General features: G+C 43.1%; 1 protein-coding gene across 4 annotated transcripts in view; it reads right to left on the reverse strand.

Annotated features, from left to right (window-relative positions):
* Window positions 1–51: 51 nt before the first annotated feature.
* Window positions 52–25779, reverse strand: part of SLC44A3 (solute carrier family 44 member 3) — a 99582-nt gene continuing 73854 nt past the window's right edge. For 2 of the 4 annotated variants that reach the window (XM_039228448.1, XM_039228447.1), the window contains exons 13-14: window positions 4596–4733; window positions 1529–2013 (exon numbers count right to left, since the gene is read on the reverse strand). In XM_039228448.1, the coding sequence (XP_039084379.1) occupies window positions 1606–2013; window positions 4596–4733 (546 nt within the window). In that variant the 3' untranslated portion in view covers window positions 1529–1605. Of the gene's footprint in view, window positions 615–1528; window positions 2014–4595; window positions 4734–25779 lie in introns of those variants that run through there. The other 2 variants (XM_039228450.1, XM_039228449.1) reach the window with 2 other exon arrangements.

Below are 25779 nucleotides of genomic sequence, written 5' to 3' on the forward strand. Positions count from 1 at the left end.
TTTCTGGCTAACTTCCAGATAGGTGAAGGCAGATTTTGTTGAAAAAGTCCTCTTTCCCAGGTGCTGTTAGAAGATACTTTATCATTACTTAATCCACACGACAGTGCACTCTTTGCTAGAGACTGAGGCTTGGCAAACTGAAGGGACCTGCCCATCTTACCCAGAAAATGACAGCCAGGATTCAAACGCGTGTTTGACCCTCGCTATTTCATGGAGACTCACATGCCTCAAAAGCACCTTAAATCCAACTTGGAATCATCTTAAAATCATCTTCAGGAACATTGGGGGGGACGGGGTAGGATTATTTTCTACTCATACCCTCAGGTGAATATACATCAATACGGAACAACTGAATCCGGAATAGGTTATACTTCTGCGGCTCTGATATAATGACCAAACAAGAAGGACAAAGACGACGAAGAAGAATAAGGTCGATCAGCCTTACCGTTTATTCTGTGAATGGCTCTTAGAAGAAGGACACTTTCCAGGGGCACCTATCTAACAGGCACCTATCACACAATGGGCTGGAGTTCTGTTCCCTCCTCGTTCCTTAATGAGTTCGCCTCCCTCTGTGCCCTCGGGCTTTGTAACTTGTTGATCCTTTTTACAAAACTCTGAAAAACAAAACAATGAGTTAGACCAGTGTTATGTATCCACACCAACCACAACCATTTATTTGACCGTATCATTTAGGGGACTTTAATCCTTAAAGTTTTCCCTGTTGAATTAGTTTTTTTAGGGGGTAGATTTGTAATCAGAAAAGTATAAATCAGGGAATAAAGCCTCGGTGAGCTTCCTACCACCATCAGAAAGACTTTCTTTAGGGTAGATACAAATCAAGTGCTATTGTATTTTTAGGTTTTCTATGGAGGAAGCGGAGAATATGTTTAATTTTAAAACCACAGAAGTGCTTGTTAAACTTCACTGCCTGGCTGAACCAAGGAGTGCTCTGAATGCTGTTTGAAAGCAAAAGGGCTTGGGGCGCCTGGCTATCTCAGTCATTGGAGCATGAGACTCTTGATCTCCGGGTTGTGGGTTTGAGCCCCATGTTGGGTATAGAGATTACTTAAAAATAAAATCTTAAAAAGAGCAAATGGGCTTTAACACTTAAGTTTTATGGCAACAGAATGAAAGAAAAGTACTAAAACGTCACTTGACCCAGACAACCCAGAGACTTCATTCAGTTGTTAAAATACCTCTGTCTGTCCCTGATAAGACAGATAAGCAACGACTGTGTTGGAAACAGCTGCCTGCTATTTCCAGATAGAAGCCGAATGGGACTTGACAGGGTGTGGCTTTTCCTGCATCGCTGGGCCTCAGTTAATAAAGGGCCTGAGAACACCAGATCTGTCAACACGGGCACAGACATGGGTGCCCCCTGAAACACAAAGGGTCTGTTTGACGCTTGAGGAGGCAAAGATGCTTTAGAGAGAGATCAACCGTTAAACCTCCAGACCACCCAAAAGGCCAGACCAGGCTGATAGCACCAAAGGGACTTGGACTGCTCTGTCCAGAACACCTGCACAAGGTCATCTGGTCCGTATTAACTGTTCAGTGTCACTTCTCTCCAGAGAGAAGGTTCCAGTAAGGGAAGTGGGTTCAGCCTCAGAAAACAACCCAAATCTCACTCTGGACATTCAGGCCAGTGGTAGAAGCCCACGGGGCCCTCTGGAAGAGTAAATGAGGCTTGGTACGAGCCTCCTTTATGCGTGAGTCTTCAACACTTTTGAGATTTGGGGGATCGAGGTTGCAGCGGGAAGTGAAATGTCTGCTTACCAAAAACTCTTGGTCCATAAAGTAGGGCTTTTCCGACGATCCATCATTTGTTTCCAGATCAGCAGCAAAACACAGGAAGAGTGCATCCAGCACAGTTTCAAACACAGATAAGAAACTATGGGCTACTAAGTAGGCAAAAAAAGCAACCAGCAGCAGAGGGACTGTCCACACCTGGAATGCACGGCTGTAGTTAAATGCCATCAGTCCTCCAAATACAGTGAGACACACCACCAACACCTGGCAAAACAGGACTTTGCTGAAAATCTTTATAAATTGGTTGGTCAGAATATTTTAGAAGTGACTTTTGTCAATTACAGGTGGTAGTTTCATATACATGCCTATGTGTGCGTCTATGTGTACCTAGTGTAAAGAATGCTGGTCAGAAAATGTGGTCCACTGAAATGAAGATGAAAAGAGAGCTATGATACCAAAAGACAATCCAATTAGTTTGGAGTAAGGAGAAGAGAATAGATGTATTTACATTTTATCTGTGGCTAGTGTTTGTATTTATTTGATGTAATAATACCTAAAAAGTTTTAGTTTTTTCACTTGACACCCCCATAAAGTATCTTCGTCTAATATTTTTGTTGTTGTTGTTGATTGATTTAGAGAGAGAGCAAGCGACCACGAGCTGGTTGGGCAGAGAGACAGAGGGGGAGAGAAACCTGACACAGGGCTTAATCTCACAACCCGTGAAATCATGACCTGAGTCAAAATCAAGAGTCAGATGCTTAACCGAGCTACCTGGGTGCCCCTTCATTTACTACTTTATAATAAGTGCCATTTTTAAATAATGGTGCAACAATCCACTGGATGACTATACTGTAGTTTAATATGTGATTGTGTTTACCCCAGGGATTACTGGAAGGGCTTCCCAGTGCTAGTGTTGGGAGATAATAGGATTAATCCCAGCTTTTGCCATATGTAATTATATTTCCAGCAACATGATTACAGACCATGATGTTCCTCTTTTTTAAAAAAAATTTTTGTACCTAATTCTTTTTTTTTTTTTTTTTTTAAATTTTTTTTTTTTAATGTTTTATTTATTTCTAGGAGAGAGAGAGAGACAGCGTGAGCAGGGGAGGGTCAGAGAGAGAGGGAGACACAGAGACTGAAACAGGCTCCAGGCTCTGAGCTGGCAGTCAGCACAGAGCCCGACGCGGGGCTCGAACCCACGAACCGCGAGATCATGACCCAAGCGAAAGTCGGAGGCTTAGCCGACTAAGCCACCCAGGCGCCCCTGTACCTAATTCTTAAATAAAATGGAGTCCAGCTGGAATCCCCGTTGCCCTCGGAGACCCACAAAGACTACATGAACGTCTGAATGCTACTTCATTCAAAAAAAAACCAAAGAATCACTAGTTGTTACAGGCTCAGTAGAAGCTTATTAGCAATTACATGTTCCTTATGGGAAATATAGGAAAATGAATTCTTGCCTAAAACAAAAGATAATTGTTATAAAGATGAGACCTTATTCTAAAATTTTTCTGAAGTGGTTATTAGAGAACATGTTACCAAACTCACATAAACGATATTATCCATTTTAAAGACAACTGCAACTTAGATTCTTTAGGCTGTCTTGAAAGGTATAATCAGTTTGTGCTTCTGGAGATACTGCTACATGAAATATCTCTGGGGCCCAGCTGAGCCTTAAAATATATGTGCAACTAACTAATTGTAACTAACATACGCCTGTGAACTCCATGCATGTTGTAACTTGTTACTGACCGTTAACTCTAATAGGAATGCACCATAGCCAGTTACCAAACACCCAGGAGGCACAGAATGCTAAATGAGCCAGGAGTCCTCACATTTGCGTGTGGCCAGGTCACAACTGGAGACCAAGATCTTGTTCACTTTGGGGCACCACCAAAGGCCTCAGCATTCATGTCCTTGAGGAGGAATGGTTGGAAGGAGCCAAGATGTCTAGCTTGGAATAGCACAGATGTGGCAGTAAGGCCAGGGGGTCTGGGGTCAGGGATTTGAAGGGCAGGCAATCAAATGAAAGTGGGATCAGGAAAACAGGTGTGCAGAATTAGGCCCCGTGGGTGACAATCACAAGCAAAGGGACACACCATGTGGTCGAGTGTAAGGAACCTTCAACTTGAAGCATGAGCAATTAGGGGCTATCATACCACTTGCATCCATATTTCAGTTAGTCTTTCCTACAAGCTAGAAAGGGCACGTGCTATCAATAGCTCAGGAAGACTGAGGTTCAGAGTTGCTAGAGGCCCCAAGTTCAGGGCTTATCCTTTACACCATGAGATGGAGCTCTAAGATGCTCGTTCACTGCACTACGTATAAGACTACATGCAATTCCTTGAAAAATACTATTCAGATGACAGTGGAAATGTACCTCGGCTCCACTTGGGACATTAACAATCTGTCTTTATATTTATGGACTTAATCCCCTTAAATAATACAGACATTTAACTAGGTTTCAGTACTATTTCCATATATTTTATGATAAAAGCCCCACAAAATATATCCACTGAATGAGGCCAGTAGCATTTTCATTTTAGATATGAACAAGTGGGAGCCAGAATGGTAGAGAGAACTGAACATTGCTGAGAGAGAAGGGCTAGGATTCAAATCCTGACTCTACCGATGTGGAATCCTGGATAAGTTATTAAACCTTAGTTTTACCATCTGCAAAATAAGGTACCTCAAAGGACTAAGGATTAAATGAGAGAATGAGGCATAGCATCCACTATGGAGCAAGCACTCAAGAAACGTTCGTTCTCAATCAAGCCTTGTTCTGTGGCTTAACGTTTAGATCCCAAGCTTCTCTATTTATTATTTTAGTGAGGACATCTCACCTTTCCTAGAAAAATTATGAAGTCTCCAAAGCAGTTAACAGATGTGAAATGACTTGAATTCTTGGATAAGAGTTTGAGCGCATCTTCTGCTGACGTGCAAAAATCTGTCCCATTAATGGCAGTTGCAGTGTATGCGTTCTGAAACAAAGACAATGGTGAAAAAGATGATGTTTTCTTATATTGTTTGAGAGACAATATCATGGCAATACAGAATATTAGCAAAATAGAGGAAAATGGTTGCTATAAACCCACCATCTCTACCCATAATAAATCATTTCATTTTCAAAGTCCCCTTCTGGTCTCTGATTATATTCACATGTATTTTCACATAGTTACAGTAAATGGAAAAACAAGTATTTCTGGTCAATATAGTGGGTGGGACATCCCTGTACAAACCTGGAAATGATGGGTAAAGCAGAAACTTTTTAATGAACAGCAGAGTTAGAGGGCAGAGAAGGAAGCTGAAGTGCTGGAAACAAAGCAGATCCTAGCAATTAATGAGAACCGAACCCACAGGCTCAAAGGGCAGGAAAGCAGTAAAGGCTTTAGAGGTTGGGGCTGGAGACTTAGCCACTTAGGGGTAAAATATTCAGGCCCTTGCTAGGGAACTGAACTCTCAGCATATATTCAGACTCACCCAACTATCCCAGGAAAGTGCTACAGAAATACACTATCTGCCTGGGGCCATTGAAATTACCAGAGTCTAGGCAGGGGCGAAACAAAACCACACCTTCACAGGCCAGGAAATGATGGAGTCCCACAGGCAACCACCCTTGAAGACAATGAAGTAACGCTCATAGAAAAATTTTTCAGGTGACCCAAGGAATAGAACACCACAACAAACAAGAGAATCTGTACCCTGAAAAAAATCTGAAAGTATTCAAGGAAGTGTGTTTAAGACGCTAAGACAATGGGAGTGGGGGCACCTCGCTGGCCCAGTTGGTAGAGCAGGAGAGCATGCGACCCTTGATCTCAGAGTTGTACATTTAAGCCCCACATTTGGTATAGAGATTACCTTAAAAATACTTTTTTCATTTTTTAATGTTGATTTTGAGAGAGAGAGAGAGAGAGAGAAAGACACTGAGTGTGAGTAGGGGAAAGGCAGAGAGAGAGAGGGGGACACCGAATCTGAAGCAGGCTCCAGGCTCTGAGCTGTCAGCACAGAGCCCAATACAGGGCTTGAACTCACGAACCGTGAGATCATGACCTGAGCCAGAGTCAGACGCTTAACTGACTGAGCCACCCAGGTGCCTCTACTTTAAAAATAAAATCTTTAAAATAAATAAATAAAGGTGCTAAGACAATGGAAAGAATAGTGACCATGAGGAATGAACAGCTTGGTATGAAAAGTGAAGAGTCAGACTCAAAAGCAAACCAAATGAAACAAAGGAAACAAACCCTAGAAATGAAAAAATATATAATTTAAGTGGCACAGTATCATTTTACATATCTAGCTTTTTTTTCTTTATATAATAAGCATTTCATGTTGCTCCATGGCTTTGATAATTTTTTTTTTTTAATTTCTAAGAGAGAGAGAGAGAGAGAGAGACAGCGTGAGCAGGGGAGGGTCAGAGAGAGAGGGAGTTACAGAATCAGAAGCAGGCTCCAGGCTCTGAGCTGTCAGCACAAAGCCCGATGTGGGGCTCGAACCCACGAACCGTGAGATCATGCCTGAGCCGAAGTCAGACGCTTAACCGACTGAGCCACCCAGGTGCCTTATAATTTTAATTTTTAATAAGTACACATTCTATCAGGGATGCGTGTGTATGTGTAGCCAGGGCATACTTAGACTATTTCAAGTATTTTGCTATTACAAAAACTATGCAATGGACATCTTAATTTCTGGATTTGGGATAATTTCTTCTTCTTTTTTTTTAATGCTTACATATTTTCGAGAGAGGGACAGAGTGAGCAGGGGAGGGGCAGAGCGAGAGGGAGACAGAATCTGAAGCAGGCTCCAGGCTCTGAGCTGTCAGCACAGAGCCCGACACGGGGCTTGAACTAACAAACTGTGAGATCATTACCTGAGCTCAGCTGAGTTGGATGCTTAACCGACTGAGCCACCCGAGCGCCCAATGAACTTTTATTTCATAAGGATAAATTTCAAAAATGAGATTTCTAAGTCAAAAAGGACAAACAAGCATATGTGTTTGTGGTGTTTATGTTCACAAGGGAAGATTTCCTGGATCATTTTTCCAAAATATCTTATGACCATATGATAAGTTCAAAAGCATCTATTTCTTATATTTCCCTTGAAACCTTTAAAAACACTATTTGCACTGCAGTTTACAACTCAGAATTTATAACCTCCCTGGAAAAATACACTGTAATACTACCTGCTTGGGTTTTGTCATTTCTTTCAGCTTAGGAAGAAGATGAAAGCTTTTTATCTCTTGATATACAAATTAATCCCTTCCTACGCCCATTCAAACACATTGCAGGGAAACCAGTTTGGAGTCTGCTGCAGTAACCCATCTTCCAGTGATACAGCTCTTCATCAAAGTAAGTGATAGTGGAGATGGAGAAAGAATAAGGGGGTAGAATTTACCAAACTGCCTCTTCACCAAGGCCAACTAGAGATCAAAGTCTGATTTTCAGAGACAAAAGGCTGGGTACCCACTCCCCCGCAAGAGTACCCTGCTTGCATCAGAAGGGATATTCTCAGTCAGATGTCAGATGAATTCCCTGTAGAAATGCCTTAATGGTGTTCCACAAAGAACTTTTGGTTTCTGACTTAGATGGAACGTAAGATTTGCTTTTAAAATCCCAAACTGGTTGTTGCACAAAACTGACCTCAGGGGCGCCTGTGTGGCTCAGTTGGTTGTGTCTGACTCTTGACTTTGGCTCAGATCAGGATCTCGCGGTTTGTGGTATCAAGCCCCATGTGGGGCTCTGTGCTGACAGTGTGGAGCCTGCTAGGGATTCTCTCTCCCCATTTCTGCCCCTCCTCCACTTGTACCCTAACACACATGCATGCATGGGCATGCCCTCCCTCTTTCTCTCTCAAAAATAGACATTAAAAAAATTAAAAAAAAAAAAAAAACAGAACTAAAGCTGGCCCCAGTTTGGGGACTTAAGTCTTGGCTAAGGAAGTGGAAACTCATTTGCTCTTGACGTAGCTAAGCATCTTCAATCATCTAAGGTTCTATGAGCCCTGATGACCAACTCATTATCCTGAAAATACTTTTGTAGGGTGGGTGGATAAGAATAACTTAACTGTTCTTTTAGAGACTGGCAACCAAGATCAAGGGCATTTCTCCAGATCCCCGGGTAAATGAGAGTCTTTTTTTTTTTAATGCTCACTTTCTGGACATTATACGATCAGTTTTCATTAGGACAAAGTGCTATTTAAAAGCTTGGTGATGTGCTTGCTTCGGCAGCACATATACTAAAAGCTTGGTGATTAAGGCAAGCAAGGCTCTGTAGCCAGACAGTCTCTGGGTTCAAATCCCAGTTCTGCCACCCACTGGCTGTCAATCTTGGGCAAGTGATTTAACCTCTCTCCGACTTTAATTTCCTCATCTATAAACTGAATTATAACACCTACTGCAAGGGGGTGTTGGGAGGATTAAAGAACATATTCCCTATAAAGCAGTTAGCAAAGCGCCTCGCTCACAGAAAGCATAGTAAAGGAAAACGATTATCATCCAGACCTCGCCAAGGATGACCTCATTTACAACTGGGAAACACAGGCCGCTCTTTGAGCCCCGAGGAGGTGTGGAAAGGACCCAGGGTTTCCTTATCCCTGGGCTTTGATCCCTCACATTCTTGGGGATCCAGGGCCCAGCAGGGTCCTTCTTTGCGGTCAGGCTCTGTCCCCAGCCCACCACCCTACCACAGCCTGCCTTTAAACTGGGGTTCTCCGTGGACGTCCTGATTTACACTGGGGACTGCAGTTTCCGTGGGGCCTTCCTTTTCCTTCAGGTCACCACCCCGTGGTCAGTTCAGCACTAGTGTTCATAAGCAATAAAAATAGATTTTGCTTCTTGGCTAAAACGATTCAAGGTTAAAACGGTAATTTCTCGCACATGTGTTGACTCTGCAGATTTCGGGGGACCCATAACCATTGGTCTTCTCTTTCATGTTTCATGCCCTCTGGAAGAGAGCATTAAAACTGCTCTGATGGGGAAATTGGAGATGCCTTCCTGCAGTTGCTACACCACTAGTATTTTACCACAAGGTTCAACCCTGAGCGCAACAGAGAGACCTAGAATTAATGTCTGAATGAGTAGCTGGAGGAGGGAATCGTCACTCAAGACACAGGAGATGGACTGAAAATTCCTGCAGCTTCAGCATTAGCTAATTTATATTTACTCTCAGTAGATGCTGCTTCCTTGTCGGGCAGCTGGGAGGTGGACTGCCCTGAATGTTCGATGTGGTGAGTCCCCACTCGGAGCATCTGCGTTTGCCTGGGCTGATGGAAGTTTGGGTGAGCGTGCTAAGCCAATCTGCAGAGCGTAACAATGTGCAGAAAGGACCAGATTGGGTGAACAGGTTTTGTTGGTTGTGAACATTAATCAGGAGGTCCTGAAGGCTAATCTCGAAGCAAGACATGAGGTAGTGGTTTCAGGCTCCTAATTTGTTACCAGGTGACATTCAGTTGTGCACGTTTCTTTAGGGCCACCAAACAAGTGGATACTTCTGCATCTTGAAGTCAAACAGAAAAGAAAGATTCCCAACTCGACGATGGGAGCGCCTCGATATTACATCACTATTCTCACTCCCTCGCCTGGGATTAGAGACTCCCTCCAGGTGTGGTTTGATTCGTTTTCAAACTTCCACGGACTGTCACAGGCAGGAGGGGAGGGTGCGGGGAAGGACACAGACAAGGAAGGCCCTGCGTGGCGGTGAGGACTGATGAACGCTGAATTCTAACTCAAGCACAAATGTGAAAGCGACATGGAGAAGCATAGGCTGGGGGGGAGGGGGAGGAAGGAGCAGGCGGGAGGGGAGCGGTGGCGAAGATTTCACAGAAGTGGCACATAGCTGATCCCTGAGGTTGGCTGTTCCCTGCAGGATACTGGGATAGGCGGAGGCCGAGGCGGCAGCAGGAGGCAGTGAAGGAGACCAAAGGGCCCAGAAGAGATTGTGGTGGGAAGTGGGTCTGGAGGAGTCCTGAGCTGGACCTCAGTAGGGCTGAAATGCCATCCTGTGGAGCAAGGGGAGACACAGGAAGTTTCAGGAATCCTGTTTCAGGAGCCTGTGCTTCGGGAAGCTCTCCCAGGCTGCCCTGTGCTATCCCAGGGCAGATCTCCCCCTCCTCACTTGTCCTACAAGTGAGCTACAAAGTAGCTACAAAGTACCTCCTCTCACCTATGCCTCTGGGGAGCCCCCAGCACCTCCACAGTGCTTACTGGGCTCCTCTTAAGTCATGCGTAAATATGGTGCAGTCATCCCTCTTCTGAGCACGTTGGCCATTAGTGGTCACAAGCCAGGGGCCAGAGCAGGGAAAAGGAGCCCTTCTCTGGGGAGAAAATAAGATTATGAGGAGTCGTAATCCCAAGGTACTCTGCTCCCCTCTGCTCCACATCCTTCCCAAATGGTCTGCCAGAGTCCTGACGGCGGGTTCCTAATTTGGTTCCGTGGCCTTTTTCTTTTTGTTGGCCGTCAGTAGGCAAAGTTTCGCAGAAGTGAAACTTCTGTGAGTAAATTAATAAATAGTAATAATAAATAGTAATAATGGCAAGTATTCGCAGAGCACACACCATGTGCCAAGCCCTATAATTATTCTGTATTCCCCTGAATGCGTTACCTCACTTAACGCTCGGCAGACCCCTGCGGGACGAGGTTGTTGAGGAAACTACGGCACAGAGAGGTTGGTGGCAGCCCCCGGGGTGAGCGGTGCAGCCGGTGCTACATCGCTCACAGCAGGAGATCTCGGACTCATTCAGGAAAACATTTACTGCGAGCTGTGTTTTGGGCTTTTCCTCGCAAAAGGCTCCAAACGACAAAGCAGGACTCTCGTGAGATGTAGCGTGAAGAAGGGCAAAGCAGGACAGCTCCGTGGAAAGAGGCTGGGTTCCAATCCCATGGCGTCCGAAGACGGGCTGCGTGGCCTCCACCGAGTGATGTCACTTCTCAGGTGCCCCGTTCCACAGCTTGTAAAAGGCGTCTGCCTGCTCTAAAGCTCTGGGCTAAAAATGCCTTACGTATGCCCTCTACTTTGTCGTGAACGAGTCACCCTCCTATTACGTTATGTAATCTCATCAGTCTCTAATGATCATTCAGTGAAATAATCGCCGTGGGCATTATCAGCCCCATTTTACAGAAAATGCTAACCACTGAAGAAAACTGAAAGAGACCGAAGTATACTTTCAGGTGATGGCGAAGCTGGACTGCCTCTGTAATTTACTGTGAGCGCTGTCCAAGAACGCTGATCGCGCCTTTGGCAGAAGGAACAGTTTAGCTCCTGAAGTCAAAACTGAAGCCAGCACTGTTGGGCCCAGTGTCCTTCCTCAGCGAAGGGCAGCTGTTTGTCCTCCCACTAAACTGAAGTGGTCCCTTCTTTTGGGGAAGGAACTGTGAACCTGAGGTTCTCCTGACTCTTCAAAAAGATAAACAGAATTTCCCTCACATAGGCAGGAAGGCGTGTGCCAAACAACATGCCATGAATAGCCAGATTTATATCTGGAATGCCTTCCTCGTAAAGTTCTGATATTTATAAGCTCAAAATATAACACGGACTACTAAAAAGAACTTGAGAAACTCGATGGTGAATAAACCCTGGTATTCACACTTCCCTGAAAACTAAAAGAAAAACAGTGTAATCTGAGCCCAGATACACCCCACACAGCCAAGCATCCATCCTTGGGATTACAGTAAAACTTGCAGGGACCGTCGCAGACCGGTTCCGTCCTGAGCTCTGCTTCTGGCACGGATGCAGGCCCAGTGAGGCGTACACAGCCGGCCTCTGGGCCTTCCAGGGCCTTGCGGTCACCCTGCAGAGCCATTCAGGGGTTCAGTAGTCACTAGCTGCGAAAGTCCAATGAGCTGGTGAGCAGGGATACTGCCAGTCCCCTCCAGGATGGGGGCCAGGTGGGAGGTGGATGGAAAAAGGGACGTGCCGATGCTGAGAATGGCGCCGCTTGTAAAGCCACGGCACTGCGGTCTGTTGTGTTCTTTTTAAATTTATTTGCTTTTTGCTCATGTTTAGAATAACGACTTTCTTATTTTATGCCCATTATTAAAATATCAAGCAATATAGAGACCAAGAAAGCAAGAAGGGGCACCTGGGTGGCTCGGTCGTTTCAGTATCTGACTTCAGCTCAGGTACATTCATCATCTCACAGCTTGTGAGTTCGAGCCCCGCGTTGGGTTCTGTGCTGACAGCTCAGAGCCTGGAGTCTGCTTTGGAATCTGTGTCTCCCTCTCTCTCTGCCCCTCCTCTGCATGTGCTTGGTCTCTCAAAACTAAGCAAACATTTAAAAAAATTAAAAGAACCCTCCTACACTGTTGGTGGGAATGTAAACTGGTACAGCCCCTCTGGAAAACAGCGTGGAGGTTCCTCAGGAAACTAACAATAGAACTCCCCTAGGACCCAGCAATAGCACTGCTAGGAATTTACCCAAGGGATACAGAAATGCTGAGGCATAGGAGCACATGGACCCCAATGTTCATAGCAGCACTCTCCACAATAGCTAAAACATGGAAAGAGCCTAAGTGTCCATCAACAGATGAATGGATCAAGAAGATGTGGTTTATCTATACCATGGAATACTACATGGCAATGAGAAACAATGAAATCTGGCCATGTGTAGCAACATGGATGGACCTTGAGGGTGTTATGCTGAGCGAAATAAGTCAGGCAGAGAAGGACAAATATCATATGTTTGCACGTATAGGAGGATTAGGAGGAACTTGACGGAGGAACAAGGGGGAGAAGAAGGGCGGAAATGGTGGGGGAAAGGGAGAGAGGCAAACCATGAGAGACTCTTGAATGCTGACAAAAACTGAGGACTGATGGATGTGGGGGGGAGGGGGGATGGGCATGGAGGAGGACACTTGTGGGGATGAGCACTGAGTGTTATGTGGAAACTAATTTGACAATAAACTATTTGTAAAAAATAAATAAATAAAAAATAAAAAATAAATAAAAAAATAAAATTAAAAAAAAATTAAAAGAAAGCAAGGAAATCACTCTGATCCTATACCTCAGAAATAACCATTGCTAACATCATGTGGACTGTACCCCAACATTTCTCTGCAAGTATACTAGACAAAAGGAAGGAAGAATGAATGGACAAACATAAGTTATAAAACGGAACATACTCTATGTGGTGTTTTATTTCTGTTTATTTGTTTTTAAATATTTTAATTTTTTCAATGTTTATCAAATTTGAGAGAGAAAGAGAGAGTAAGTGAGAGGGGGAGCGGCAGAGAAAGAGGTAGACACAAAATCCGAATCCAAGCTCCAGGCTCTGTTCTGTCAGCACAGAACCTGATGCAGGGTTTGAACCCGCAAACCATGAAAACATGACCTGAGCTGAAGTCAGATGCTTAACTGACTGAGCCACCGGGCACCCCTAAAGATTTTATTTTTAAGTAATTTATACACCCAACATGGGTCTCAGACTCACAATTCTGAGATCAAGAGCCACATTTTCTACTGACTGAGCCAGCCAGGTGCCCCTGCATATGTTATTTTAAATAAAAACACTAATATTAATTTCAATTCCACAGAAGAAAATGAAACTCAGCTGAAAGTGAAGGAATATTTGCATTTTAGACAAATGTATCTTCATAAACTAGCCTTAGGTTTCTAGAAGAATCTTTCTAAAATTAGCATTAAAAACGTTAAGAGACCATTTACTTTAACGATGCATCTTAAATTTAGGTACCACTGGTGGTGAAAGATGGGTGGTGAGCCCGGGGGATTACCACACACAAGACCATTCCTTCCAGTTTAAGAGAAGTAGCTGTTCTAATTCATAGAAACACACAGAGAAAGTCAAGCAAACTGAGAAGACAGAGGAACATGCTCCAAATGAAAGAAAAAAACTCAGAAAAAGAGCTCGATGAAACGGAGATATGCAATCTACCTGATAAAGAGTTCAAAGTACTGGTCATAAAGGTGCTCACCAGACTGGGGAGAAGAGTGAAAGAACTCAGTAAAAACTTCAACAAAGAGATGGAAAACATAAAAAAGAACCAATCAGAGTTGAATAATACAATAACTGAAAAAACAATGCACTCGAGGTATCCACAGATCAGAAAATACAGAAGAACGGTCAGTGATCTGGAAGGCAGATTAGTGGAACCTAAGCTGAACAGCAAAAAGAAACAAGAATATTAAAAATGAGGATAGGCCCAGGTGCCTGGGTGGCTCAGTTGGTTAAACATCCAACTCTTTGGTTAGCTCAGGTCATGATCTCATGGTCCATGAGTTCGAGCCCCACATCGGGCTCTGTGCAGACAGTGTGGAGCCTGCTTGGGATTCTCTCTCTCCTTCTCTCTCTCTCTGCCATTCCTCTACTGGTATTCTCTCTCTCTCTCTCTCTCAAAATAAACTTAAAAAAAAAACTTTTAAAAAAATGAGGATGGGCTAAGGGATCTCTTGGGACAACTTCAGGTGAGCAAACATTACAGGGACCCCAGAAGAAGATGGGAGATAGGAAGGGGCAGAAAACTTATTTAAAGATACAATGGCTGAATACTTCCTTAACCTGGGGGAGAAAACAAGCATCCAGGGTTATTTCCAAACCAGAGGAACCCAGGGAGATCCACACCATGACACATAATTAATTGTCAAAGATTAAGGATAGAGAATTTTTTATTTTTTAAATTTTTAAAAAATGTTTATTCTTAGAGAGAGAGAGAACACAAGCAGGGGAGGGGCAGACACACACACACACACACACACACACATACACACACAGAATCTGAAGCAGGCTCCAGGCTCTGAGCTGCCAGGACACAACCCAATGCGGGACTCAAACTCAACAACTATGAGCTGAAACTGGATGCTTAACCAACTGAGTCACCCAGGTGCCCCTAAAGAGAGAATTTTAAAAGCAGCCAGAGAGAAGCGACTAGTAGCATACAAGAGAAACCCCATAAGACTATCAGTTGATGTTTTAGCAGAAAATTTGCAAGCCAGAAGGTAGTGGCATGATATATTCGAAGTGCTGGAAGGAAAAAACTTACAACCAAGAATACCCAGAATTGAAGGAAAAATAGAGTTTTCCAGACAAAGCAACACTAAATGAGTTAATCACTACAAAACTGGTCTTACAAGAAACCTTAAAGGAACTCCTTTAAGTGGAGCACATATCTAGAAGTAAGACAGTTATGAAAGGAAAATGTTTCACTGGTAAAGGCAAACAGGGGCACCTGGGTGGCTCAGTCAGTTAAGTGTCTGACTCTTGTGTCAGCTGAGGTCATGATCTTACAATTGTGAGATTGAGCCCCATGTCAGGCTCTGTCCTGAATAGGGAACCTGTTTGGGATTTTCTCTCTCTCCCTCTCTGTCTACCTTTCCCCCACTCAATTTTTCTCTCTCTCTCAAAGTAAATAAACACTTTTTTAAAAAGCAAACATACAGTAAATGTAGTAGAGCAATCATTTATAAAGCTAACATGAAAGTTATAAGACAAAAGTGGTAAAATCAATTATACCTAAAGAAATTAGTTAAGAGGATTCACAAAACAAAAAGATGAAAATATGACAACATATACATAAAATATTGGGGAGGAGTAAAAAAAAACAGTTCTTTTAGAACATGTTTGAACTTAAGTGACTATCGACTTAATATAGACTACTTTATACTCAGATGTTATATATGAACCTCATGGTAACTACAAACCCTATAACAGATACACACAAAATAAAGTGAAAGAAAACCACACATAACACTAGTGAAAGTCATCAATCATAAAAAGAGCAAGAGAAAAAGAAACAGAGAACTACAAACACAACTAACAAAATGGCAATAAGTATATACCTGTCAATAATAACTTTAAATGTAAATGGTCTAAATGTTCCAATCAAAAGTCACAGGGTGGCACAATGGATTAAAAACAAAGACTCATCTATATACTGCCTACAAGAGACTCACTTCAGACATAATGACATATACAGACTCAAAGTGAAAGGATAGGAAAAGATATTCCATGCAAATGGAAGAGGAAAAAAAAAAGCCTAGTGTAGCAATACTCATATTAGACAAAATAGACTTTGAAACAGAAGCTGTAACAGGAGACAAAAAAAAGGGCATTACATAATGATAAAGGGATCAATCCAACAGAAGGATTTGTCAATTTTGAGTATCTATGCACCTAGATACATAAAGCAGATATTAATAGACATAAAAGGAGAAACTGACAATAATAGTAGTGCCTTTAACACCCCACTTACATCAACGGATAGAAGTTCAAGCAGAACATCATTAAGGAAACAGTGTGTTTGACTGACACAGTAAATCAGATGCACTTAAGAGATATATACAGAACATTCCATACAAAACCAACAGAATACATATTCTTTTCAAGTATACATGGAACATTCCCCAGGAAAGATCACACGTTAGGCCACCTAAATGAGTCTCAACAGATTTAAGAAGACTTAAATAATATCATGCATCTTTTTGGACCACAACAGTATGAAATTAGAAATCAATTACAAGCAAAAAAATGGAAAAAACACAAACACATGGAGGCTAAACAAAACGCTACTAGACAACCAATGAGTTGTCAAAATGAAGAAGTCTAATGAAGAAGTCAAAGAGGACATTTAAAAATATATATAGACAGGGGCGCCTGGGTGGCTCAGTTGGTTAAGTATCCAACTTCGGCTCAGGTCATGGTCTTGTGGTTTGGGAGTTTGAGCCCCACATTGGGCTCTGGGCTGACAGCTCAGAGCCTGGAGCCTATTTCAGATTTTCTGTCTCCCTCTCTCTCTGCCCCTCCCCAACTCATGTTCTGTCTCTCTCTCAACATCAAAAAAACAAAAAAAATTAAAAATAAATGAAGACAAATGAAAACATAACAGTCCAAGATCTTTGGGATACAGCAGTAGCAGTTCTAAGAGAAAAATTCATAGTGATACAGGCCTACCTCAAGAAACAAGAAAAATCTCAAAACAACAACCAAACTTGACAGGTTCTAGTTCTGAAGGAACTAGAAAAAGAGCAAGACCCAAAGTTAGTAGAAGGAAGGAAATAATAAAGATCAGATTAAATAAATGAAATAGAGATTTAAAAAAACAGAAAAGACCAATGAAACCAAGAGCTGGTTCTTTGAAAAGATAAACAAAATTGATAAAGTTTAAGCTAGACTCATCATGGAAAAAAGATGACCCAAGTGGATAAAATCAGAAATAAAAGAGCTGACACCACAGAAATACAAAGGATTGTAAGAGATTACTATGAAAAATTATATAGCAACAAATGAGACTCCTAGAAGAAATGGATAAATTCCTGGAAGCATTCAATCTTCCAAAACTGAATCAGGAAAAAACAGAAGATCCAAAAAGATCAATTAATAGTAACACAATTGAATTGCTAATCAAAAACTCCCAACAAACAGAAATCCAGGACCAGATGGAATCACAGCTGAATTCTACCAGACATTAAAGATGAGTTAATACCTATTCTTCTCAAAGTGTACCAAAAAAGAAGAGGAAGGAAAGCTTCCAATACATTTTATGAGGCCGGCATTACCGTGATACCAAAACCAGACAAAGACACCACACAAAAAAGAAAACCACAGGCCAAGATCCCTGTTGAACAAAAAATCATCAACAAAATAGTAGCAAACTACATTCAACAATACTTAAAAGGATCATTTATCACAATCAAGTGGGGTTTATTCTAGGATTATAAGGATGATGCAAATATCCACAAATCAATCAATATCAAAAACTACATTAACAAAATCAAGATAAAACACATATGATCATCTAAATAGATGCAGAAAAAGTATTTTACAAAATTCAACATTTGTTCATGATAAAAACTCTCAATTAAAATGGGTTTAGAGGGAATATACCTCAACTCTAATAAAGGCTGTATATGAAAACCCACAGTTAATAATCATGCTTGTTGGTGGAAAACCTGAGAGCTTTCTCTCTAAGATCAGGAACAAGACAGGGATGTCCACTCATCACTTCTTTCAATAATGTACTGGGGAAGAAACCACAAAGGACTGGCACTAAGTCCTAGTGACAGCAATCAGACAAGAAAAAGAAAAGGCATCCCAATTGGTAAGGAAGAAGTAAAACTGTCACTATTTGCAGATGACATGATACTGTACACAGAAAGCCCTTAAGACTCCACCAAAAAACTAGTAGAATAAAGAAATTCAGTAAAGTTGCAGGATACAAAATTAATATACAGAAATCTGTTTCATGCTACAAAGTGGCAGAAAGAGAGAAATTAAGAAAATAATTCCATTTACACTTGTACCAAAATAAATAAAATATCCAGGAATAAACTCAGCTGAGGAGGTGAAAGGCCTGATCTTAGAAAATTATAAAACACCGATGAAAGAAACTGTAGACGCAGAAACAAATGGAAAGACATACCACAACCATGGAATGGAAGAATTAATATTGTTAAAATGTCCATGTTCCCCAAAGCAATCTACTGATTCAATGAGATCCCTATTAAAATACCTATTTTTCACAGAACTAGAACAAATAATACTAAAATGTCTGTGGAAACACAAAAGACCCCAAACAGCCAAAGCAAACTTAAGAAAGAACAAAGTTGGAGGTATCACAATTCTGGATTTCAAGGTACACTATCCAAAGCTATAATAACCAAATCAGCATGGCACTAGCACAAAATAGACACATGGATAGAACAGAGAGCCCAGAAACAACCCACACTTATATGGTAAATTAATCTACAACAAAGGAGGCAACAATATTTAATGGGGGAAAAGACAGACTCTTCAATAAATGGTGCTGGGAAGACTAGAGGGCTATGTGCCAGAGAATGAAACTGTAGCACTTCCTTACATCATACACAAAAACTGACCTCTAAATGGCTTAAAGACCTAAACGTGAGACTTGAAACCATAAAACTCCTAGTAGACAGAGACAGTAATCTCTTTGACACTGGCCTTAGCAACATGCTTCTAGATAGGTCTCTGAAGGTAAGAGTAACAAAAAGCAAACATAATCTACTGAGACTACACCAAAATAAAAAGCGTTTGCATGCAAAGAAAACTACCATCAACAACAGAAGGAAACCTACTGAATGGGAGGTTTGCAAATTTATTTGCAAATGATATATCCAGTAAGGGGTTAGTATTCAAAATATATAAAGAACTTATACAAGTCAACACACACACAAAATCCAAATCACTCAATTAAAAAAGGTTCAGAGGACCTGCATACACATTTTTCCAAAGGCAGCTAGATGGCCAACAGACATGTGGAAAGATGCTCAACATCACTCAATGTCAGGGAAATACAAATCAAAATCACAATGAGGTACCACCTCACCACTGGCAGAATGGCTGGAGTCAAAAAGACAAGAAATAAGTATTGGCAAGGATGTAAAGAGAAAAGAACCCTTATACATTGCTGGCAGGAACATTAATTGGTACAGCCACTGTGGAAAACAGTACGGAGGTTCCTCAAAAAATTACAAGCAGAAATATCACATTATCCGGTAATTCCGCTATTACGTATTTACCTAAAGAAAATGAAAACACTAATTTGAAAAGATAGACGCACCCCTATGTTTGCTGCAGTATTCATAACGGCCAAGATACAGAAGCAACCCAAGTGTCCATCAATAGATAAATGGGTAAAGGAAAAGTGGCATATATACACAATGAAATGTTATTACTCAGTTTTAAAGAAAATAATGCAATCTTGGCATTTCTGACATGGATGGACCTAGAGGGTGTTATACTAGGTGAAATAAGTCAAACAGAGAAGGGCAATACATATGATTTCACTTATATGTGGAATCTAAAAAACAAAACAAAGAGCAGAAACAGACCCATAAATACAGAGAACTGATGGTTGCCAGAGGGGGAGGGGAGCAAAATGGGTGTGGGGGGAGTGGGAGACAGACTTCCAGTTAGGGAATGAATAGGTCACGGGGATGAAGGGCCCAGCAGAGGGAACAGAGTGGATGGTCCTGTAATAGGGTGTGTGTTGTCCGTAAGCATACTTGTGGGGAGAACAGCAAACCACAGGGTTGTGGAATCACTATGTCATATGCCTGAAACTAATGTAACTCCATATGTCAACTAGACTTCAATAAAATAAAAAAAAATAAAGATTGAGGTTTAAAGGAGATTATGACTCCCCAGAGTGTAATTTCTTAAAAAAAAGAGTCCCTTGCCCACTTTCTCCCGCTTCCTGATTTTAGTGAGTTTCATCATTATTCTGCACTTTACAGTGTCTTCAGGGCCCCTCCTGATCCCTCTAATGCTTTTCCTTCTGCTGAGATGCTCTTCCAGAGACCCAATTCTCTCTGTGAAGCTAATGTCTGTTGAATGATAAAGGCAGATGCTTTTGGCAAACCAAAAATGTTTTCTAAATAATATTTCCTCATACAAAACCCAAACTCAATTGCCTGTTACCTTTGTTCTTTTGGTAGAATGTTAGGATCAAAAGCCACCCCAGACAGCACCCAGGAACATCCTCTTACTTTACTGATAAGTAAATAGAAATCTCAATAGGCCAAGTGACCAGACATAGGTGACAAAAATGGAACATGGATTAAGTCTTCACAGGCAATGCCCCTTCTGCCCACAAATCCAGAAAAAAGCCCAATCAGGCAATCGCACCTTGCTGAACCTGACCTGTCACTGGCGTGTAAGCAAACCCACCAGAACAATAATTTCATTAAAACTATTGGGGCGTGTCCAGGATACAGGGCTTTGAAGGAAGTGCTGCCTTGGTCCAATATGCCCTTGACCATCAGAGAGGGCTCTCCTGTCCATTCATCTCATTTGACTCAGGCATAATTAGTGGAGGGAATCACCAAGGCAGAAGGGAGGCTCGATCTTCCATAAGGCAAGACAAACTTGTGGATCCATGAAATGGGAAATGTTTGTTCTTTTTTTTTTGGCTTCGGGGGTTTATTAGATAGAAGATTAAATAGATGGTCTGTCGCTTTAGTGAAGACCACTAGTTTCCTCTCCCCTTTACCCTTCTCCTTGACAAGGAACTCCAGGCAGCTCTGTGAAGTCACCAAGGCACAGATCTGCAGTCCTACGGATCACCACATACTAGTGCTATCACCCTAGTAAGCTCTTCAGCCTCTGGGCCTCAGCTTTCTCATTTGTGCAAAGAAGGTAACACCGCCTGATATGGAGCAACCTCAAGAGGATAAAATCAGACTGTGTATGTAGAATGCCTACCATGGTGCCTGGCATGCCATAAAAACTCAATAAATGGCTCTTATCTATAGACTTTAGAAGATTGGTTCTCTAGAACCAAAAAAGAATGTCACGCATCTATGATCTGAAGCGCAGGACCGTGGAAATGCCAAGACGAGATAGAGTGCGGAAATGGGAACGTTTACATGTTTTCATATACTGTACAGTTAGTGGGGATCATTTTGAGTCAAGTGTCTGTCCCTTCATGAACACATTTTTGGTGGGCTTGGGGCTGATGAGGCAAAGACTGACCTGCACGAGAAAGGCCTGGTGACAAAGAGCGTGGTAGCCAATAGTAACGTCGCTGGTTGCAGAGAATGATTATTGGTTTACACCATAGCTTTCCTAGCTTGCAGCAAAAATACTCTTAAGAAAAATGCATTTGCTTCAAGACGCTGACTAGAATTACAGATCTTTTCTTTCTGAAGCTTTGAAAGACGACCAGCCCTTCTACATTTGCCTCCTCTGTCCGTGGGCACTTCTCAGAAAGCGGTTTCCCTGGAAGTCAGTCTGAGGTGTTGGTTAGTGCAGCTCTAATGAGAAAGGGTAGTTCTTTTGAGCTGGTATTTCTGCTTTCTTTATTGCCTCCCTGCTAACTCTTGGCAGATGCTAAAAGCTGTGTGAAGGCGGCACAGAGCCAGGGCTGGTGGTGAGAAAGTTCAGACCCTCATATTCAAACACCCTTCCAATCACAGACGAGGTCGGGGCTGGAGGCAGGGCACCGAGCCGGGTCAGCAGCCTCGTGTTCTTGGGACCTCACCAAGTTTCTTTGTTGCCACCTTGATGGAGGCAAGACATGGGCACAGCAGACAGGCTCAGGGTGCCCTTCCCTGCCCCCCGCTGAGATGCGTCCTGATGAAGGCATTTGGCCTCAGCTGTCTCACTGCCTGGATGAATGCAAGTCTAGCAAATGCTCCTCGCTGCCCCACCCCGACGCCAACTGAGGCTTTCTGTAAAGGGCAAAAGGAGGGGGAAGATGAGTCCACTTGACGAACTGTCAAAGCCTGGATCCACCTGCCAAAACTTTCAGGAACGGTCCACCTAGATATGGAAACAAGTTGAACCTAAATTCCTTTGCTTCCCCTTCTAGTTTCAGACCTTGTTTCTCAACCATCTATAGAGATGACAGTGTAAATGGAAGGGGTTTCCAGTGACTGCAAATACACCTGTGAGGGCTTCTTCTTCCTCTGCTCTCTTGGGCTGTTTCATTTCGCTGTGTACTTTCTCCTTTTCCCTTCTCCACGCCCCCCACGCCAGGAGGACTCAGGTTCTGTGCTCACTCTCTTTCGTGAGATTAGGGGGTTACTGAGGGCTGCGGGCAGGAGGACGCCCAGTCTGCAACTCTTATTAGCTTTTGCTTTCCAAAATTTTAAGCTCTTTAAGCTCTTACCTACCAGTGGAGGAGGTGAAAGAAGGGGATTCTCGGTATGAACTAAATGTCTCAGAGCCTCAGGTGGGCACGTAGGTCTTCTTCCACCCCTAGATTAGAAAATGAGACTCCCCTGGGCTGAAGGAAGGAGGGCAAAGAGATCTGTGGGTCCCAACCTGGGATCCAGGTCTCCTTTTACTCAGCAGAGCCTGGAGAAGAAGCAAGACTCTAAAAGGAAGTGCTCACTCCTACGGGCTGGGTTTATCAGGAGTGAAGGGCTTCTAGAGACACATGGCTTTCAGTGCTAAAACCTGAACCATCCCAGACAAAGCAGGAGGGTTGGTTATCCGACCACTATGCATCCAAGCAGACAGGACCTCGAGGAGCCTGGCAAAACATTCCTGCTCCCCAAAAAAGCCTGAAGATGGGATGCCATGAAGAGGGAAGGTGGATGTCTCAAGGGCAACCCATGTGTATAATGCTTGGGGACACCTGAAGTCTCCTAAAAGCCCGTGGGGGAATAGCCCAAGGATAACAGCTGAAATTTACTGCCAGTCCAGGGTAAAGCAGCTCAAAGCCAGAAATCAGGTTAAGAGACATGATACAGTATTCCCGGAGCATCTGACTTTGTGATTGAGATTCACATCCATATGGAAGTCAGGCAGGGATGATACACAGAGGCCGGGGGCCCAGAGCACTGTCAGATTCCAGCCTGTAGCAGAATACGAATCAGTGACTGGGGCGTCGAAGGGGCCTTTGTTTCCTCAACCACCGTGATGCACATCTTTCAGGTTGTTTTCCACAAATGCACCCTTTAGTCCCTGGCCAACAATCATTCCTTCCTTCCAAACTAGTCTCAATGTCTAGGACAAAGACAATTGGAGGATGACAGCAGAGGAATGTCCTCACAGTCATAGTCTTGCACGGAAGGGTATGGAAGAGAGGAGGGGAAGGCACGAGTTCCGAGGTGGGCAGTCTGAGCCCTTTGAGGATAGCTGTTCCAAAAGCAGTGTCAGAGAGAAATGACATGAAGAAGCCTACTTTCCATCATGAAGAAGATTGGACTTGGGGTAGGAGCTACTTCATGGCTTAATTTCATTTCCCACGCTAAATGAATTTGGGAAATGCTGAAAATCTATCATTGCACATTGTTAAGAAGTTTTTATTTAAATCCCAGTTAATCTACAGTGTAATAGTTTCAGGTGTACAAGATAGTGGTCCTACGCTTCCGTACAACACATGGTGCTCATCACGACAAATGCTCTCCTTAATCCCCATCACCTATAGGATGGGCTAAATAGCGTTTACATTTCTTAAGCACTTAGGTGATGTGGAGAACTAAGTTCTGTCTTCCATTCTGAACCACCTCCCCCAACCCAGCCCCGCTCTGGGCCACAAATCACAGATGATGGCGGGCCCAGCCTGCCTCAGAGCCCCAGCAAGCATGCTGGGAAGCAGACCCGAGCCTGCAGATGGGAAGAGCCGAGTCTGTCTGCGGCTGCCACAGCTGCACATCAAGTACTGTCATCAGAACAGTCGTTTCACACGTCACCTGCTTCCTTATTTATGAGGAAATTGCGTTTTGCTAACCTCAAAGGTAGTTTTCACAGATGAGAGTTAAAAACGCAGCCAATCTCCCTCAGCATATCTCCAGTGTGGTTCGAGCATGCCATGACGCAAAGGTACAAAGAACACGAAGTGGTTCATTCATGGTTGCTCAGACTTGTGAAGAGACTTACAGTGAAGCAAATGGCAATTCCTTGAGACAGATGACCTTTGGACAGAAGACCAGTATTGGAAAAAGTCTCAGCAGCCCTAATAGACATTGACACAATGGCCCTGGACTGCTGAAAAATGGGTGTGAAGAGACAGAAAATGAGTTCTAGATGCAGAAAAGAGGGAAGCCAAATGCACTGCTATGCAGGGCCTATGTCCTTAACTTCAGGCTACAGTTCTTTCTAGTGGTCTGGTCATGGGTCTGGATGTGAATGTTGACTTTCGGTCACCATCATCCCTGTGAGGGGAAAGCCTGGGCATTATTCTGGACCGCGAGGACCGGAAGTGCCACTCTTAGCAGTTCGACTACCCCCAACAAGCCATTGGTCCAGTGGTCCTGGCTGAGGGTGGGTGGGAACGAGAAAGGTACATTTGGAGGAATTCTCTATGGATGCTGATACATGTCTAATGGAGCAGGCTTCATGAATTACCCCAGCAGCTTAGCACTACTCCAAGTGCACAGCACAGAATCAAGCACCTCACTTAGTAGGCTGATAATCATGAGAGTGACTGCCATTTATTCAGGACCTGCCTCTACATGCCAAGCGCAAAACTAAGAGCGTTGCAGTCATTATTTATGTATAATAATCCTGGGAGATAGGCATTGTTTTATCCAATTTGTCTGGCACATGGCAGACTTCCAGTATTTGGTGAATGTATCAATCAACTAAAGAAAGTAAATGCCTTTCTTCCCCTCACAAAAGAAACCAACACTGAGGGAGCATGTATTGAGCAAGACACCATGTTGTCATATTTATATGCATCAGCTGGGGTTGACCTTCCTACTGCCTATGAGACAGGTTTAAGAATTTTGCTTGGGGCACTTGTGTGGCTGAGTTGGTTGAGTGTCTGACTCGTGGTTTTGGCTCAGATCATGATCCCAGGGTTGTGGGATCAAGCCTCATGTCAGGCTCTGCTTTGAGTGTTGAGTCTGCTTGGGATTCTCTCCCCACCCCCCACTCCACTCTCTCTCTCTCTCTCTCTCTCTCTCTCTCTCTCTCTCACTCTCTGTCCCTCTCCCCCACTAGCTTTCTGTCTCTCAAATAAATTTTTTAAAAATTCTTTAAGAAATTTACTTTATATTTGTGGGAACTGAGGCTGAGAGATTAAACCACCTGTCCAATGTCACACAGTAAGTGGAAGGGGTACGATTCAAGCCCAGGCCTGCTGGCCTTCTTCCCACTTTATCAAATTGCTGGGAAATGGGTATATGGTCCTGAGCCAAGGAGAGGGGAGTGGGGGAGGAGGAAGAAGCTCTCATAAGATATGGGTAGATGTCTTCCATGAAAAGGGGAGGGCTAAAGTGTAAGGAGAAGAGGCTTGGACAAAGAAGCTGAGAGCTTGGAACCATTAATAAGAGGGGAGACTCGATCCTTCCCAGGATCCAAACATTCCCCACCCTCTTGCCCAGGAGCATGAGACTGACCTCATGGTGCCCAAGGAATGGAGGAGATTTACATACAGTTCTGCTTAAAAGGTAAGCCAGGGCAGCTCACACTGTGTCATGTGACTACTTGTCTGTCCCCATTGTCTCAGTAACACTTGTGAGGGCAGAGGGAGAGAAAAAGATACAAAGTAGAGAAGAAGAGAAAAAGCACAGACCCTGGTTGAGGCTCTCAAGCCCACTGGACCCTAGATTCTGCTCTCATGAGGGAAGGGTGCCTCATGATCTCTATAATTCTAGGGTCTGAGTTCTTAC

This window comes from Hyaena hyaena, unplaced genomic scaffold (genome assembly GCF_003009895.1).
Source record: "Hyaena hyaena isolate Hyena2069 unplaced genomic scaffold, ASM300989v1 scaffold_32, whole genome shotgun sequence".
NCBI classification, from domain to species: Eukaryota; Metazoa; Chordata; class Mammalia; order Carnivora; family Hyaenidae; genus Hyaena; species Hyaena hyaena.